The 16021-nt window shown below is 44.9% G+C and overlaps 1 protein-coding gene across 1 annotated transcript in view; it reads left to right on the top strand.

Moving 5' to 3' along the window:
- Lrig1 (leucine rich repeats and immunoglobulin like domains 1) overlaps positions 1-16021 on the top strand; it is a 97285-nt gene that overhangs the window by 29549 nt on the left and 51715 nt on the right. The window contains exon 2 of the mRNA XM_021164332.2: positions 7601-7672. Coding sequence (XP_021019991.1) covers positions 7601-7672 — 72 coding nt within the window. The remainder of the gene's footprint in view (positions 1-7600; positions 7673-16021) is intronic.

Genomic DNA, 16021 nt, shown 5'->3' with positions numbered 1-16021 from the left:
GTACAGTGCCCCCAGAACCAGAAGAAGGTGCCAGATGCCCTAAAGCTGGAGTTATAAATGGTTGTGACCTGCCATGTGGGTGCTAGGAATTGAATCAGTCAGTGGTCTTACCTGCTGAGTCACCTCTCTAGCCCTACTGGTATACATACATACATACATACATACACACGCACATATATGTACATGTATAACTAGAATGAATTGCAGAAAGTCTTCATGGTAGACATATGGTTAAACATTTGTTGGATTTGATGATTACTGGTTACTAGAGGGAAAGATGTATGTCTATATCAGATTAACCATGGGAATGGTGTATATACTGTTAAGATAGAGAGTACATACAAGACCTTTTGAAGTTGTACACGGAGCAGCATTAGTTGGCAGTGGAATTCAGAGACCCCAGGCTGTAGATGCTGCTCAGTAGAGTTCTTACCTAGCATTCATGAGGTTTGATTTTCTAGCTCTACATAAAACACATGTGGTGATACATGCCTGTAATCCCAGGACATGGGAGGGAGAGGAAGGAAGAACAGAAGTTCTAGTTCATCACTGAATATAGCACTTTCTGGATCAGTTTGGGCTACTGTATTTTTTTTTTAAGTTGTTAAAAATTAGAGGCCCACCCTAATTAACTGACTTGATTTAAAGAGGAGTGGGTATGTTCCCATCCTTATATGGCTACGCTGTTATAGCTGTGTGTTAGATTCTCTTTTGAATAACCTTTCAGGCTTCCTGTATTCTCAGCGAAGATGGACTGTGTAGCATTTTTAGAATTTGAAGTAATTGCAAACCATTACCGACTTTCTGAATTGAATTAAGTAGAAACATAGAATGAGTATGTACCTTGTTGGGACACTTCTCACTTCCCATTTCCATATTCATAGAAGGTATTCTATGGATAAACCTCTGCTCCAGGGTTCCATGACTATGGTTTGCTTAAAGGTGAGCATGTTCCGAGTGAGGGCCTTGGGTAAGGGCTCCAGATAGATGATTCTAGCTTACGTGGCAAATGTATCATTCTTAATATGATGCATATTCACAGGCTGAAATAGAGATAAGGACATTTAAAGTGTTTCCTACATTCACAAACCTTGCAAATGGGTGTAGGGGCCACAATAGTGACTTCATTGGAGGTTGCTGTGTCATGACTTACTTCCCAGAAGGTACAAACACAGACGCAGTGCTAAATGCATAGGGCTTATATGGCTTGAACTCTCTTGCACTTTAGAATTCTCAAAAGGAACAATCCTGGTTTCCTGAAGTGGGCAATTGCCTCTGTAATGGGTGACAAACACTACAAGTTCTGGGGTTAAAGAAGAGACAAATGGCCAGAGCATACGGTATCATGACAGAGGAGTTTCTGGGCTAGCTCTGGGCACCTCCTGGTACTCACAAGTCGGCCATTGGTTGTCTCTTACCCCTATCCCCCTTTGTTGTGTTTCACTTTAGCAAATATCTGAAAGCTTAAACTAAGCAAAATTCTGTGTAGTCCAAGAGCCCAGCCAGGGCAGAGTAATGGGAAATGTACTCACTTGGAGGCCAAACTGTGGAGGGAAACCTCATTCAGAAGGGAATGCTTTCACAGACCTAGGACCAACGCCTTCCGTTTTGACTTCTCGTCTGTTAAAATTGAGAACCAGAACTGTGCCCCCCCCCCTTTTTTTTTTGGTTTTTCAAGACAGGCTTCCTCTATAGCACTGGCTGTCCTGGAACTCACTCTGTAGACCAGGTTGGCCTCGAACTCAGATATTTGCCTGCCTCTGCCTCCGAAGTGCTGGGATTAAAGGCGTGCGCCCGGCTAGAACCGAGCCTTTTGCTGTGCTTCACTGTGAGAGTTTGCCTGTAGAGGCTTGTTTGCGGGGGGTGGGGGAGTGTGTGGGGGTGGGGGGTGGGGTGTGGGGGTGTGTGGGGGGGGTGAAATGCTAATTGTGTTGTCTAGTGAAGTGAGGTTACTTCCCCACCACAGCTTGCTCAAAAAGTAAGTGGTACTTTTTGTCCCTCAACTTCCAAGAAGTCAATGGATTATTGTTTGCCAGCTTTGGAGCATGCTTGCCAAGTTTGTAACATGTGGTTCAGGCTATAATCCAGGAAGGTGTTGGTCAGATTATGTAAATACTGATTAAGCCTATAGCATTACACTGGAGTAGTTTTTATTAGAGTCACCTTCCGAGGGACTTGGGATTGCCAGGGCCCATTTCCTGCTGGGATAGTTAAGAACTCGGGGCCAGTCTGGTGGTGCAGACCCAAATCCTAACATTTGAGAGGTGCAGGAAGATCAGAAGTTCAAGGTCACTCTCAGCTGTTTAGTGTGTTTGAGGCCAGCTGGAGTTACATTACTAAGACTCTGTCTAAAAAAAAAAAAGAAAAAAGACTTGGATTAGTTTATTAATATCTCTGTACACTTTGAACAAAGCTCTTATGTTATTAGGAAACAGCTTTGGAGTGCTGGTTATCAAAGTGCAGACCTTGAGTATAGGCAAGCACTCTCCCACAGCCCTGAGTTACCATTATCATTATTCTGCTTGGTGTTGGGGGGGCCTCACATGTGCCAGGCAAGCACTCTACCCTGAGCCCCTAAGATTAACTTCTAGCATCCATCTTTCTTCTGTAGTTGCCATTTCAGTTAGAATGGTCATATCATGACTTAGATGCATTGGTTCTGACACAGTTTAGCAGAAATTTCAGTGATAACTGAAGTGCCCACCTCCATGTAGTGCACGTGTCTGTTGAGCGCTTACGATATGGTTAATATGATGAGGAGCTGAGCTCATACACTGATATGATATTAAGTGGTTTCAATGAATGGCCACATGGTTAGCCGTGGTAGTGATCTCTCAGCTATTGAAATTCTCTGGCTTGGGGGTGGGGAGCTTGCTGGGCAGTATGCTCAGCGAGCACAGGGTTGTCCTGTGCCCAGTTAAACAGTGTGCTTTTCAGACACGCCTGAATAAAACCTGAGCTGTTCTCTGCAGCCTTGCCTCTTGTGTGTTCTGCAAATGGTGGGCCGCACGACCATCTTTCAGCAGATTAGCTGAAAAAAGTGTCTATGGCTGGGCCCAACTGTTTGAAGATCTGCGTGCTCTTTGTGCAAGAACAGGGGCGATTTGTGTTGTGACAAGGCTGATGGTACTCAGTGAAAGCAGCAGTTGGCAGGGACTTAAATTCCCGAGGTTTCTTTCCTTGTGCGCTACCGAAAGGTGCAGAAGTACTTTCGACCGTGTGTCCTGCTGACAGATGGATTGTTTTGACAGGAGAATCTGAACCCTCCACTGAAGCACCATTCAGATGTCAGGCAGGAAGGGGCAGCCGTGCTCCTTGAAATAAGTGGGATGTTTTAGATGTGTGTGCATGTCAGCTGCCACCTGGAGGAGCAGAGTTCGGTAGTTAACCCTTTCAGTGGTCTTGGGATCGGAAATAAATTCATGCTCCTTTCTGCTGGCTTCGTGGGCTAAGTATATGTCTGTTAATGTCGGAAAACGAATGTGGTTATTAGTAAGTATAGCGGACAAGCGGTTTAAAAGCCTGTTGCTTTTCTTTTCTTTTTCTTTTTTTTTAATTTTGGGAAAAACCACACTGTGCTCATAATTGCTTTATTTATAGCAGCCAAAATAGAAACAAGCTAACTGATCCTCAGAAAGTAGATAGGCAAAATGAAGACTGTTCATTCCAAGGAGTATTATTCAACCATCAAAAGCAATGAGACTCTCACATATGTGATGAGATTCATCTATGAACCTTGAAAGCATTGTATTAAGTTAAATAAGGCAGACACAAAAGGACCTATACCTGTGATTCCACTTACATGGGGTTCCTAGAGTAGAGTTTATAGAGACAGAATGGTGGTTAGCACATCCAGGGAAATTAGGATTAGGAATTTTATGGTGAAAAAGTTGATAGTGGTGGTGACGATGGGTGTGTCTGAATGTGTATGTGGTCACTGAGCAGCAACGTACAAATGGTTACATACATTTTATAACAGTGAACGAGCGGTATTGGGCATTTGTGTTTTGGCCGGTGTTTATGACTATTTTATTCCTTGTTAGATTTGCATAGAGGAATTAGCTGGTTTCCCTGTTTCCTGCTAATGCATTTGAGGTCTCAGTTCCTTCAGAAATTCAGGACCACTTCTCAAATTTAAAAGCCAGAGTAGCTCTGTCTAGGGACAGGAGCAGTTCCAGGGGCTGTGAGCTGTAGCGCCTTCACTCTGTGCAGCCCACAGGTGCTATGGGAGAATGGCCCTTTCTAGGCAGTCCCTTGGCACGTGTGTTGGTCTGTGGCTTTTCTGGTTCAGTGACTATCCAGGCTGACCCAGGGAGGACTCACACACTCAGTGTCCTGTCTTTGTAGCAGATCGCTGGCATCCTGGTATCAAAGCCCTGGTGTTCCTCAGCTCCGGATGGCAGTGTCGGTAAAGGCTCTTTTCTCAATCTGCCCTAAGAAGCAGGATTAATCAGCGCTTCTGAAAGCTAGTTATATTATCTTTCCAAGAAAAGACAAAGCATTGGGTATATGGCTTTTAATGGCTATGTGTGGTGTGGGAAAGGAGAGACATGATTTTGTCTCAAAGTGTTCAGAATGAAGCCATCAGTGGACTATAGAAAGCCTGCTGAGCCCCAGCCCCTCCCACGGCCCATGCCTTCTGAGTCTGTAGCTTCTGGAGAGTCCAGGTCCCAACATAAGCTGGTGTTCCTCAGGCCAAGTGTGGCAGCTAGCAGAGAGGTTTTGTTTGCCCTGTCCTTGGTTACTCTTTTAATTTTTTTTTTAAGGAACTGAAAACTTTTCTCATAAGACTTGGAGTTTCTCTGAAAATCCAAGCTTGGTGTCAGCACGAGCCCTTGCCTCTGGAGCGAAGGAGTAAATGCCTGTGAAGGGGGGTTAGGTGGACTTGCTGGCTTGCTCCATCAGCAGCCTAATCTGATGACCCTCCCACCTGCTCTGTGGTCTCTGAGAGCCTTTATTAAGTTCTCTTCAGCTCGATCACACCAATTACCTGTGATGATATAAGTTCTGTGCTGCCTTTCCTTCCCCCTCCCCCAGACAATGTTCCCATACCCTTAATGATAATCTGATTAAGCAGTAGTCCAGGCAGTCTTTTATGATGTAGAGAATTCTCTCAAAAACTGGAGTTTCTTTCCCGGGCCTAAGCTGTTAATGTCTACATTCTCATTAATAAAAATCTCCCAAGCACAGTCAAGTTCATACTTGACTTCAGTATGTGGTTTAAAAATTACCACCTTCAATCTTTATGGTAACTTAATCTCTGGACAAATTGCTTTTAATTCAGACTGTGCCATGAACACAGATGGGCCATTAGTTTCAAGTGCAGTTTGACTTTTATTTAGACGAATGTCTTTGAGTTCACAGTAAAATGGCTATCAGCTCTAGGGTAGTATTGATCGAAACGTCTCCAGAGTAAGTTTAAAAGATATTTACCATTTATGATTAGTAGCATTGTTAATTGGCATTAATGTCAATGGAATTAATAGCCAAGATGAAAAATGTTAATCTCTTGCACCCACAGGCCTGGGTGGACTTCTGTGGCAAGGAACTGGAAGGCAGTAAAACTCATCTTGATTACCTGTAGTGGCTTCTGTTCCTGATGGGTTAGCCTGGCTTGTGTTCAGCGTGTAGTTAAAGAAGCTGAGCTGACTGAATATTGCTGAGCTTGCTCTGACTGCAGCTAAGGCTGTGTTCCCTAGGCAGTGGAGGGGAGAGAGGTCCAGTTCTGAACAGGATGGGTGCTGTTTTACACACACACACACACACACACACACACACACACACAGAGCTCTTGTGTGGCTTCCCTGCCTGGGGTTAGCAAGAGTATGTGTCCCCACCAGTTGGCTTTCTTGTGATTGTCACTCCTAATCTTATTCATTGATGGTAGGCATTCTGTGTTCATAAATAGTCACAATTCTGAATCTGTTCATTGTCTAAATGACTATGCTCCCGACATGTTTTATTATTAAATTCTTGTTTTGGCTGAGATTTCTGAGTCTGAGAATGAACACTGAGGTGCTGTGTGCCTGCTTGTAGGACACTGACTGCTTATGCTTGGCGGGATGTTTGAGAACATCTGCAGCTTAATCTACCAGATCTTAGTACCACCTTCTACCATTGCTGAGAGCTGAACATATCTCTAGACATTGCCATGTGAGTGTGTGGGTTGCACGCCCGTGTGTGTGTGTGTGTGTGTGTGTGTGTGTGTGTGTGCGCGCGCATGAAAAATCACCCTTGTGGAGAACTGGCTTAGACTATGAAGTGCTGACATCTGTTGTGTGCTCTCTCTCTCTCTCTCTCTCTCTCTCTCTCTCTCTCACACACACACACACACACACACACACTTGATGTTGATACTTTAGTTAAACATTCATTTTTTAAAAAGTCATCAGGGCTGAGCCTGTTAGTGTGCTTCTTTAACCCTGGCAGAGGCAGGGTGATCCCTGAGTTCTTGGGCCAGCCTGGTCTACATAGCACATTTAAGGCCAGCAAGGGAGACCCTCTCTCAAAACAACAACAAAAGCCATTAGGACTGTCCTTGAGGAGTCGGGCATGCCTTTAATCCTAGCACTCAGGAGGCTAAGCCACATTCGTCTCTGTGACCAGCCTGGTCTATAGAGTGAGCTCCAGGTTATCCAGGTCTGCTACATAGAGAGACCCTATCTTGAAAAAACTGACAAACAAAAGAATGTCCTTGAGGATCTGCTGTATGGGTCTCAGCCTGTGGGTCTCAGCCCCTTTGGGAGTATCAGATGACTCTTTCACAGGGGTTGCCAAGACCATCAGAAAAAAGATATTTACATTACAATTTATTGATCCATAACAGTAGCAAAATTATATTTATGAAGTAGCAACAAAAAATAATTTTATGGTTGGGGTTACTACAAAATGAGGAACTGTATTTAAAGGGTTGCACCATTAGGAAGGTTGAAAACCACTGACTTAGAGAGTGAAGGTACACATGGTGGCAGGAAAGAACCAACTCTCACAGGTTGTCCTCCGATCTGCATGTGTACACACACACACACACACACTCACTATAAATAAAAATGTTTATGTGTATAAGCCTGAGTATATGTATGTGCACCATAGCATGTGTGAGCCTGCAGTTATTAGTAGAGAGTGTTAGGCTCTCTGGGGTTACAGGTATTTGTGAGCCTTGTAGGTAGGCACTGGGTACCTAAGTCTTCTGCAAAAACAGTAACTACTCTTGAGCCTTTCTCCAGTCCTAATACGTGCAGTTTTAAAGCCTGAGTGGCCCTGGACTTGATATGGTACAAAGCATTTGGATTAGTACTGGCCCTTCTTAGTTTCTCAAGTGTTGGTTAGCCAGTTGGTACTGGAAGTCTGCTTGAGTCCACCCTGGAAGTGCAGGTTCCCAGCCTTGCTCTGTGCACTCTGTGTGCACTGAAGCAGGCGAGGAGAGCGGTGTTTATGAAGCTCACCGTGTCTGTTACTAAAACAGGACACAGGAGGGAAAGGTCACTAGGCAGAGGATGGAGGCTTCTTTTTGAGGGACTTGGTGAGTGAGGAAAGGTTTCTTAGTCTTTGATGAAATGTCAACTATTAATCTAATACTTTTCACTTTCTCTTTTACCAGAAACCTGAGTTATAACAGACTCTCCGAGATCGACTCTGCTGCTTTTGAGGACTTGACGAATCTGCAGGAAGTGTGAGTGTCCTCTAAACCCATAGGGGTGGAGGGCAGAACCATCTGGGAGAAATCTTTTTCTATTATACTGTTCTCACTCTCCTGGGTGGCTGGTCTCAACTTATAGGAAGGAAGATTTGCATATGGTCAGCCATAGATGGATGCTTGTGTTCACGTAATGCCAATTTCCCGAGTAATGGTCCCAAAATACAGGGTTAGTGATATGACAATAGGATATGCCAAAAAGAAGCTCTGAAGTGGTTCCTTTAAATGAGAAGATGAAAATACAGTAAGATTTTGTGTAAGAGATCAAATTAGCATAAATTTTATAATATAAGTGTTCCCTTAATTATTGTCAGTCTCTTACTATGGCTGACTTTGTATGGGAAAGGACTATACATAGAATTTCAGGTACCCATGGAGGTTGAGGAGTGGAGCCCTCATAGATAAAGGGGTGCCATGTTAAATTCCTTTCCCTTTGCTGTAGGCCCCGTTTTCTATGAAGGGCATGCTGCAGTGCAGTAGGTGTAGTATTACTGGAAATCATGGTTGCCCAATGGGAGTATAAGCGAGTGTCCTTTGATGGAAAGTCCTGTTGACTGGGGAACACTTCTGTACCGGTGCATTCTCACAGGTGCCATAGAGGTATAATAGTGCAGTCAGCGGAGGTACCTGGTGCTAGCCCACCATTTGCAGTTTCCACAAACCTGGCAAGAAGCATGGGCAATAGAGGCTCCTCTTCCCTGTCCCTTCTAGCAAGCCAAGCATCACTGTCACTGAGCACCAGGCTTGCTACCTCTTGAGCATCCTTTAATGCAGGCCCTAGACATTCTGTATATTACAAAGATTTATGCTTGGATACATCCATTGGGATTATCAAGAATTTTAGCCCCACAGCAACTTTACAGAAATTTCATGTAAGTTGTGCAAAGCTCTCGTGATTACTTGCTGTAAACTACACACATAAATGCATATAAGTTTAGAATCTAATGTATATTATATCTACATATAATATACATTTATATATATATATATATATTTATATTTATATATATATTTCCTTGTATTTTTTTTCCCAAGACAGTCTTGCTGTAAGCCCAGGTTGGTCTGAAACTCATAATTCTTCTGCCTTAGCCTCCCAAGTGCTTAGAAATATAGGTATTTATGGATTTATACCTGCCTTGCCCAATACTTCTCACAGTTAAAAATATTTTGTTGTATAAATTAAAAATTTTCCCTCATTATTTAGAGACTTCATTAGGATTACTTTCATATATTTTAGGAAGTTTCTGCTGCACTGGTTCCCATACTCCCTCTCCAGTGCCCTCGGTTCTGTCTGTCTCTCTCTACAATCCTTCCCTCAACTCCACTTCTGCTCCCCCCTCCCCACTTGATCCTTCCATCCTGTCATGCCTCTCCAACCCTCCAGTCCTTCCAATGTGCTCTATGCTCTTTTATGAATATTTATATAAAATTACTATAAATCATTATCAAGTTGTGTTATAGGCATTTTAGCAAATCATTACATTCTCTACACATTTTTACTCCAGGCAGTTGATGAAAGTCTTTGGTGGCTAGTCTTCGTTCCATTGTAGCAGTGTATCTAATGAAACCTGAATTTTATTTACTGATATAGTTTGCAAAATAGCTGCATTCCCTATCCTCATGGCCAGATTTTATGGCTTTTATGTCTTTTTTCAAAGCATAGACTTCCAGGGTTAAACCCCAGAGTTGGAAGTGCCTTGTGTTGTGCCTTCATTTGCTGTCACGTCCGCTCTCGACCAGCAAGAACGACACGACCACCAGTCCTCCTAACAGCAGTTTATTCAGCAAACTTCAGTCTCCATCTCTCTTCTTTCTCTTCATCTATATCTCCCCCAACCCTAGGCCTCTCACTCTTATATACTCTCAGTTCCCATCCACTCACAGCAGGCCACGTCACCTCACCAGGCACGCAGCTTCAGCTAATCAGGGCAGCAGGGGCATATCTCCATCAAAATGGATTTACCGGTATCCTGGTACACCTGCGCAGCTCTCACGATGGTTGTGGCTTATATTCAGGTGAGGAAGTCAGGTGCAAGTCATAAGACTTAGCTGCAGTCCCTGGCACCTTCTTGGGACTGCCGCCACACCTGCTCCTCACAATTTGCCCATGAGGTCAGTGAGACGGGTGTGGGGGGATGAAAATGTGAAGGCAGCCAGGGCTTCAGTAACAGATCCTGTAGGCCGCTGACTTCATTAGCAGAGGCTGACTCCTCGTGGTGGGGAGCTAGAAGGCTGTAGGGCTGGCTTCACCTGTACTCCCTCTCCTTAGCTTGCAGGCGGTTGCCTCTTACAGTGTCTTCTCTTGGTCTTTCCTCTGTGTTCATGGAATCCCTGGTTCTCGTGGTGCATGCATCCTGATTTCCTTTTGTACAGATACTGGTCACATCACTCAGGATCCACCCATGTGGATCTCACTTAACCTTAGTGACATCTCCTACCCCTGTGCTAGAGATTAAATACAGAGCCTGGACCATGCAAGCCAAACAGTCCACCACCAAGCTGCAGCCTCAGCCTCCTTAGTCTTTAAAGGCTTGTCTGTAAACATTTATACTCTGACGTCCTGGAGCTTTGTCCTTCAACACTGATTTGAGGAAGGGGACACAGGTCAGCCAGTCATAGTTTTCTAAGTTGGTAAGCTTAGTCTACCAGGAGCCCGTTGACTTTATAACCCAGAGCTTTGCTGTGCTTTGCTTCGGTCCAGGATGGTGTTAACTCTTGCAGTTATCCTATGTTCAAATTCTCTGTCATTCTCAGAGATTATTATTGGAAGAGATTAAAATTATGCCATTTCCTGTGACATCACAGGCTTCCGTTTATACTTACTTGAGTGTCTGCTTTGTGCCAGATGCTCTTCTGAGCCAAGTGAGCTACAAAAATAGGTCTGTGACTAGGATGAGGCAAGAGAAGGCCTGTCCTTAGGCACTGATGTCACAAGGGTGCCAAAACTTACAAGCCACGATAATGGATATTTTGATGTCACATTTAAAAAGTCAAGACGAAGAATATTTTAGAAAGTGTACAGTGAGCAAAACACAAAAAGTCCAAATCAGTGTTGCTGGTGTTTTCCCTTCCGTCTCAGCTCCAGAATGGCTTGACCACGCTGTTTTTGATCTATCTTGTCTTGGACTTTTGAGTTCGTTCATTGTGGATTGTGTTTCATATTTATTTTGACCTTTATCTTAAATTCTGGTAATAGATTCAGTGTCCTGCCTTTCAGACATGTTGTAAGCTCGTTCTTTGTTTATTTCCCTACATAGCTGTTCGTTGATCGTGAGCTTTCTGCTTCCATGTGGTTTTACTCCCTTGACCTACCCCTCCCCCACCCCACCCCACCCCTCACCTCCATAATCTCCATTATACCATAGCTAGGAGGGCCCCCCTCCCCGGTACCACAGACCACCCTGTTCTCTGTGGCTGCAAGGCCTCCTGGTGGGAAAATGGTTGTTCTGGTAGCAAGAGTGCTAGATTTGAGATTCTAGTTCTGGATCTGTTCCTGCACAAGTGACTTGGCTCTTCAGTGTCCCTTTCCCTTTCTGTGACATGGACAGAGTGACCCATGGTCAGTGCTGTGGTAGTTCCTGCCTGATACGCATGTGTGACTCCTTCCTGCTTTTGGAACCTGCAGCTCCCAATACTGAGTGCATTGTTTAGAAACACATCCTTGAGGCTGACAGAGCGACTGCTTGCCCCTGCTGACTGCCTCCTACCTCTGTGGATCATAAGTTGAAGTCATCATGCCCAGGGCAGCAAAATGAACTTCTCAGTGGTGGAGACCCGGGGCTTTCCCTAAGAGAATTCTGGTAAATCCTGGTGGCTCAAAGAGGTACCAGCAGTGAGTGGTGGAAACTAGGTAAGAATACAGAAGGGGAAAAACCAAAATAAAACAAAAGGACACAGTCCACCATCGACACAGCAGTGCTTCCAAATTAACTGGGCTCAAGTCAGTTCTCCCGGACCTTGCAGTCTTCAGAGCCAAAGGCGGGCGCAGGAGTTGTGGTGGCTTAGCAGTGGTTTAATTTTAGAGGCTCTAGAACCACATAACATTGTGGGTTGGGAAGAGAGAGAAAGCAAGCCCTTTGGAGGCTCCTGGAGGACATGTGCAGCTGCTTCCAAGCCACATCTCTTCACTGCTCACAGCCCTCAGGAAAGCCCATCAGGGAGTGCCCTAACCCGGAGTGCTGGACACCGAGTCCTCTATAATCAGAGGGCTATTTATACCGTCCTCTATGAGAAGGCCCTTGGATCACATTACTGCGGTGGCTTGGGGGTGCTTGCTACTAAGCTGCTTTGCTTGGGGCCACTGCCCTACATGCTTCCTGGAGAGGGTAAGGGAGCCCTGCCTCCAGGTATTTATGGCTCAACTCTGCTCGGTCCATGCTGCTGCTCTTTCTCTCTCTCACCCTGCTGTGTGCATGCACAAGAACAGGTGCAGAGGATTGAGATAGTTGTGACGTGAAGGAAGACTGAAATACTGAGGAGTGTTTGATAGACTGCTGCTGTTAGTTAATAGCTAATAGCTGTTATTGCTATTAGTGCTGACTGATAAGTATTTCCCATGTAAGTATCCACAGCCTAAACTTTTAGATTTCTTTCTCCTGGATCCTGCCAAAGCCCCACGACTCTGGTACATGTATTATTTACATTTTTTTAAAAGAGGAAGACTAAGGTTCAGCAAGGTTAGGTGGCATGCTGAGGAGCATTTGATTGGTACGGAGTAGAAGAGTCTCTGTTTTTTAACAATCCGTGCTGTATGACCACATGCCTCCGACACTGTAATTGAGTGTACTCCTGAAGGACTAGTGTGTTACTCAGACTTTGGACAGAGCTGGACACACACTCATCATTTGCCCTTCTTGTCATATGCGACTATTAACTTGGATCTCCATATCCATGAATTTATCATCTGTGGATTCAGCCAAGCTCTGATTGATAATTGAAAAATGCATCTGCTTGCAATGCACAAATGTCCTGTTTTCCTTGTCTTTATGTCCTATACAGTATAATTAATGGTTTACCTAGCACTTACATTATCTTAGGTATGTTAAGTAAACTAGAGACAATTGCACACAGGGCACATTCAGGTCTCATACTGGCACTGTATATATTTCTATAAGGGTCTTGAGCAGACTCTGGTACTTGCAGGGAGTTTGGATCAAACCTTCAGGGATTCTAAGGGAAGATATCGAATATTATCCTAAAGTAATTTTATCTAACCAGCTGCATATATCATAGTCTTATCAAGGAAAATCTTTAGCGAGTGTTATTCTCTAGTCCCTTGAAGCCTTGATTTTAAGACCTGTGTTTGCTTGTAAGCGCTAATGGATTTTTTTTTTTCCCTTGTAAGAAATGACCATCCAAACTTCCAACCTGACTCCTATGGACTGCAGCTCCATTTCTGTTAGGAAACAGCCAACAGCCCAGAGCACCCACTCTATCTATAAAGAGCCAACTGGCTAAATAAATGAGTGGATATAGTGGCTTGGTCTCACCTCTCACGTCAGCAAAAGGCTACCCTGTTGCTGGTCAGAAGAATGTTTGTAGTATGTAAGAGTCTGTGTGAAACAGAAATATGCACGTCTCCCCTAGATGTCAGAGGAGCACCCTCTGAGGAAGAGTGGGGCCTGAAGCGTAAGGAAGCATGCTTTATCGTTCATTGGCTTCTCATATTCTTCACTGGGGTGTTTGAAATTCTTATTGCGTGTCCATTTCAGCCATTTGGTAAATCAATACAGCACCAACCTCCCCCCCCCCCCCCCCCCCCGTAACCCACAATTACTTCTTAGGTAGGTTTTATGTCGTTTGTTAAAGCCAAATTTGACTAAGTTAATAAATGATGATGCTGTACTGTGAGCTGCCTCTTTATGACGCCGTGTATATTACAGCATGTAATAGTCTCTTTAACAAGCTACTTGTAAGTGGAAGCTTTGAGAAAAAGCTGCAGGATCAGAACATTCCGACTGACATCCAGGGTCAGGGGGAAGCACCCCTCCCCCAGGTTCTGTTCTGGGGTCAGGCACTCTGTGTGTCTCATTGACCCCCCACTTACACCTCCTCCAGCTCCAGGGTTGGGCCATGATTCATGCTCTGGTCTTGGATCATCAGGGAAAGGTTTATAAAAGCCAGACATTTCAGGAAGATTTGCCGTGCTTTGCATGGAAGTAACGTTTTTTTTGGGGGGGGGGGGTAGAGTCAGCAGGGAGATGCTAGGGCACAGGGCACGAGGAAGGGAAGCACAGAACCGTAGATAGTGAAAGTATCTCAGCTCACACTAGCCTCCATCTTTAAAAGTTCTGTGTTCATGGAGACTGCTGTACACCCAGAGCATCTTTTTCTCGCAGTGTTCCAGTGCTATTTTTGACCGGTCTCTATTTCAGTCTGGCACACAGCTCTTCATGTCTCAGAGTGAGTTTGATGCTTTTGCCTTCTGAGGATTGCATTCTCCTTTTGGCCTGACAAACAACTGGGGAGCCAAGAGTGGCGGGCTAGCCACTTACACTGAACTAGCTTTTTTTTTTTCTTTTTTAGAGTAAAAAAAAATGATCTAACAGTAAGCTAGCCATGCAGTTAGTTCCTGTGCTTTGGGCTCCAACTGTCCTCTCCGTAAATCAGGCAGCCCTGTTGAAATTAGAGCCTGCTATTTCTGACTGAGCCTGTTGCTCCAGGACTGCTCATCAAGATGTACAAATTCACCGTTCAGCTGTAGCCCTGCTCTACCGATGGGAAGTGCTAGCCAGCCCCTTGCCCTCGCTCATTTAGTTCTGTGATATGTATGGAGTGGGGTGACTGTCCATATGTGTAGCAGGGCTTGCCTGAGACCAGGCTTCTCAGCTGAGGTTCACCTGCAGGGAATCCTGTACTCTTTGTTTCAGGTTCAAAATCAAGTTATAATAAGCAGGCAGGAAATCAGGCAACCTTGCTGTTCCCCGAGGGTTCTGAGTGGTCAAGCCTGCCTCGTGCTTCCTAGCCTGTGAGCTTGCTGCTTTCTGATTTGCCCAGCAGGTTGTCTCCTGGCTGTGCTGCCATGGTCATATGACCCCAGGCTAGCTTTTTAAATGGACTTAAATGTACTGTAATGTAGGGAATACCAGTTGCTGGTATCTGACTCAAAGTTGCGGCAAGTGATGAAATCACCAAAGCGCATGGTGTATGGGCTGTAATTACAAAGCAGCAGCCGGTAGTGTTGGGCACCTAGTTCTTCAGGCTTCCCTCCTTCAGCCACTGTTGCTTATTTGTGGTGACCTTGGTCTAGTTACTTTACGTTGATGTACTGGGATGTTCCTGGAACCTACATCTAGGTGTCTAAAGATGAGGTAATCACGGAAAAGCTCCTAGGGTGACACCCACCCCAGTCTCTAGGAGATCACTGCTGTTATTGTTACTATCACTGCTACCCTGGTTCCAGTAAACCTTAAGAAATGAGCTTTAAAAATTTTTTTTTTTACTTATTCACTTTATATCCCTCCCCCTCTCCTCTCTCATACTGTCTTACACAGACCCCCTGCCCCAAAACAACCCCCTTGCACATCAGGTTGCTGAAGAACTAGGCACATCTCCCACTGAAGCCAGACAGTTCAATTAGGGGAATGAGATCCACAGGCAGGCAGACAGGCAACAGCATCAGAGACAGTATTCCCCTCATGACCCGCCACCCCACTCCAGTTATTGGGGACCAAGCTGCTTATCTACTGTACATGTGCAGGGGCCTAGGCCCAACCCATGCTCAATCTTTGGTTGGTGATTCAGCCTTTGGGAGACCCCAGGGGTCCAGGTTAGTTGACTCTGCTGGTCTTCCTGTGGGGTCCCTGTCCTCTTTAGGTCCTGCAATCCTTCTCCTAACTTTTCCATGAGACTTGAAGAGCCCCATCTAATGTGTGGCTGTGTCTGCATCTTTTTCCATGGGCTGCTGGGTGGAGCCTCTTGGAGAACAGGTCTGCAGGATGCCTTGTTGGCAGCAGACCTCCAGCAGTTTTCTCGCTCTGATAAACTGAGGGGGTCATTTCTACTCACCAGCACACCGCTGGGCACTAAGAAGATTTATTGGTTGAGATTAGGACTGACGAGCGCTTTCAGTGCCTCCACTCTGTGATGGGAAGTGGCAGGCAGGAAGAGATAACAGGAGAGAAGCAGGATCTATGTGATTTAGGGGGCAGTCAGATAAGAGACTGTTAAAGTAATTAATTGTCTATTTCCCCAAACAAGGGCTCTTTAAGTAGAGAAAGGATTTGCCACATGATACAGACCTGCCTTCTCCCTGCCAGATGCTTCAGACATGGAATTAGTGAAAAAGGCATTCTGTGTCTTACAGACAGTAATTGCCAAGTTCCA

This window comes from Mus caroli, chromosome 6, assembly GCF_900094665.2.
Source record: "Mus caroli chromosome 6, CAROLI_EIJ_v1.1, whole genome shotgun sequence".
NCBI classification, from domain to species: domain Eukaryota; kingdom Metazoa; phylum Chordata; class Mammalia; order Rodentia; family Muridae; genus Mus; species Mus caroli.
Note: the sequence above shows the minus strand (reverse complement) of the source record. Positions and strands in the feature narration are given on the sequence as shown.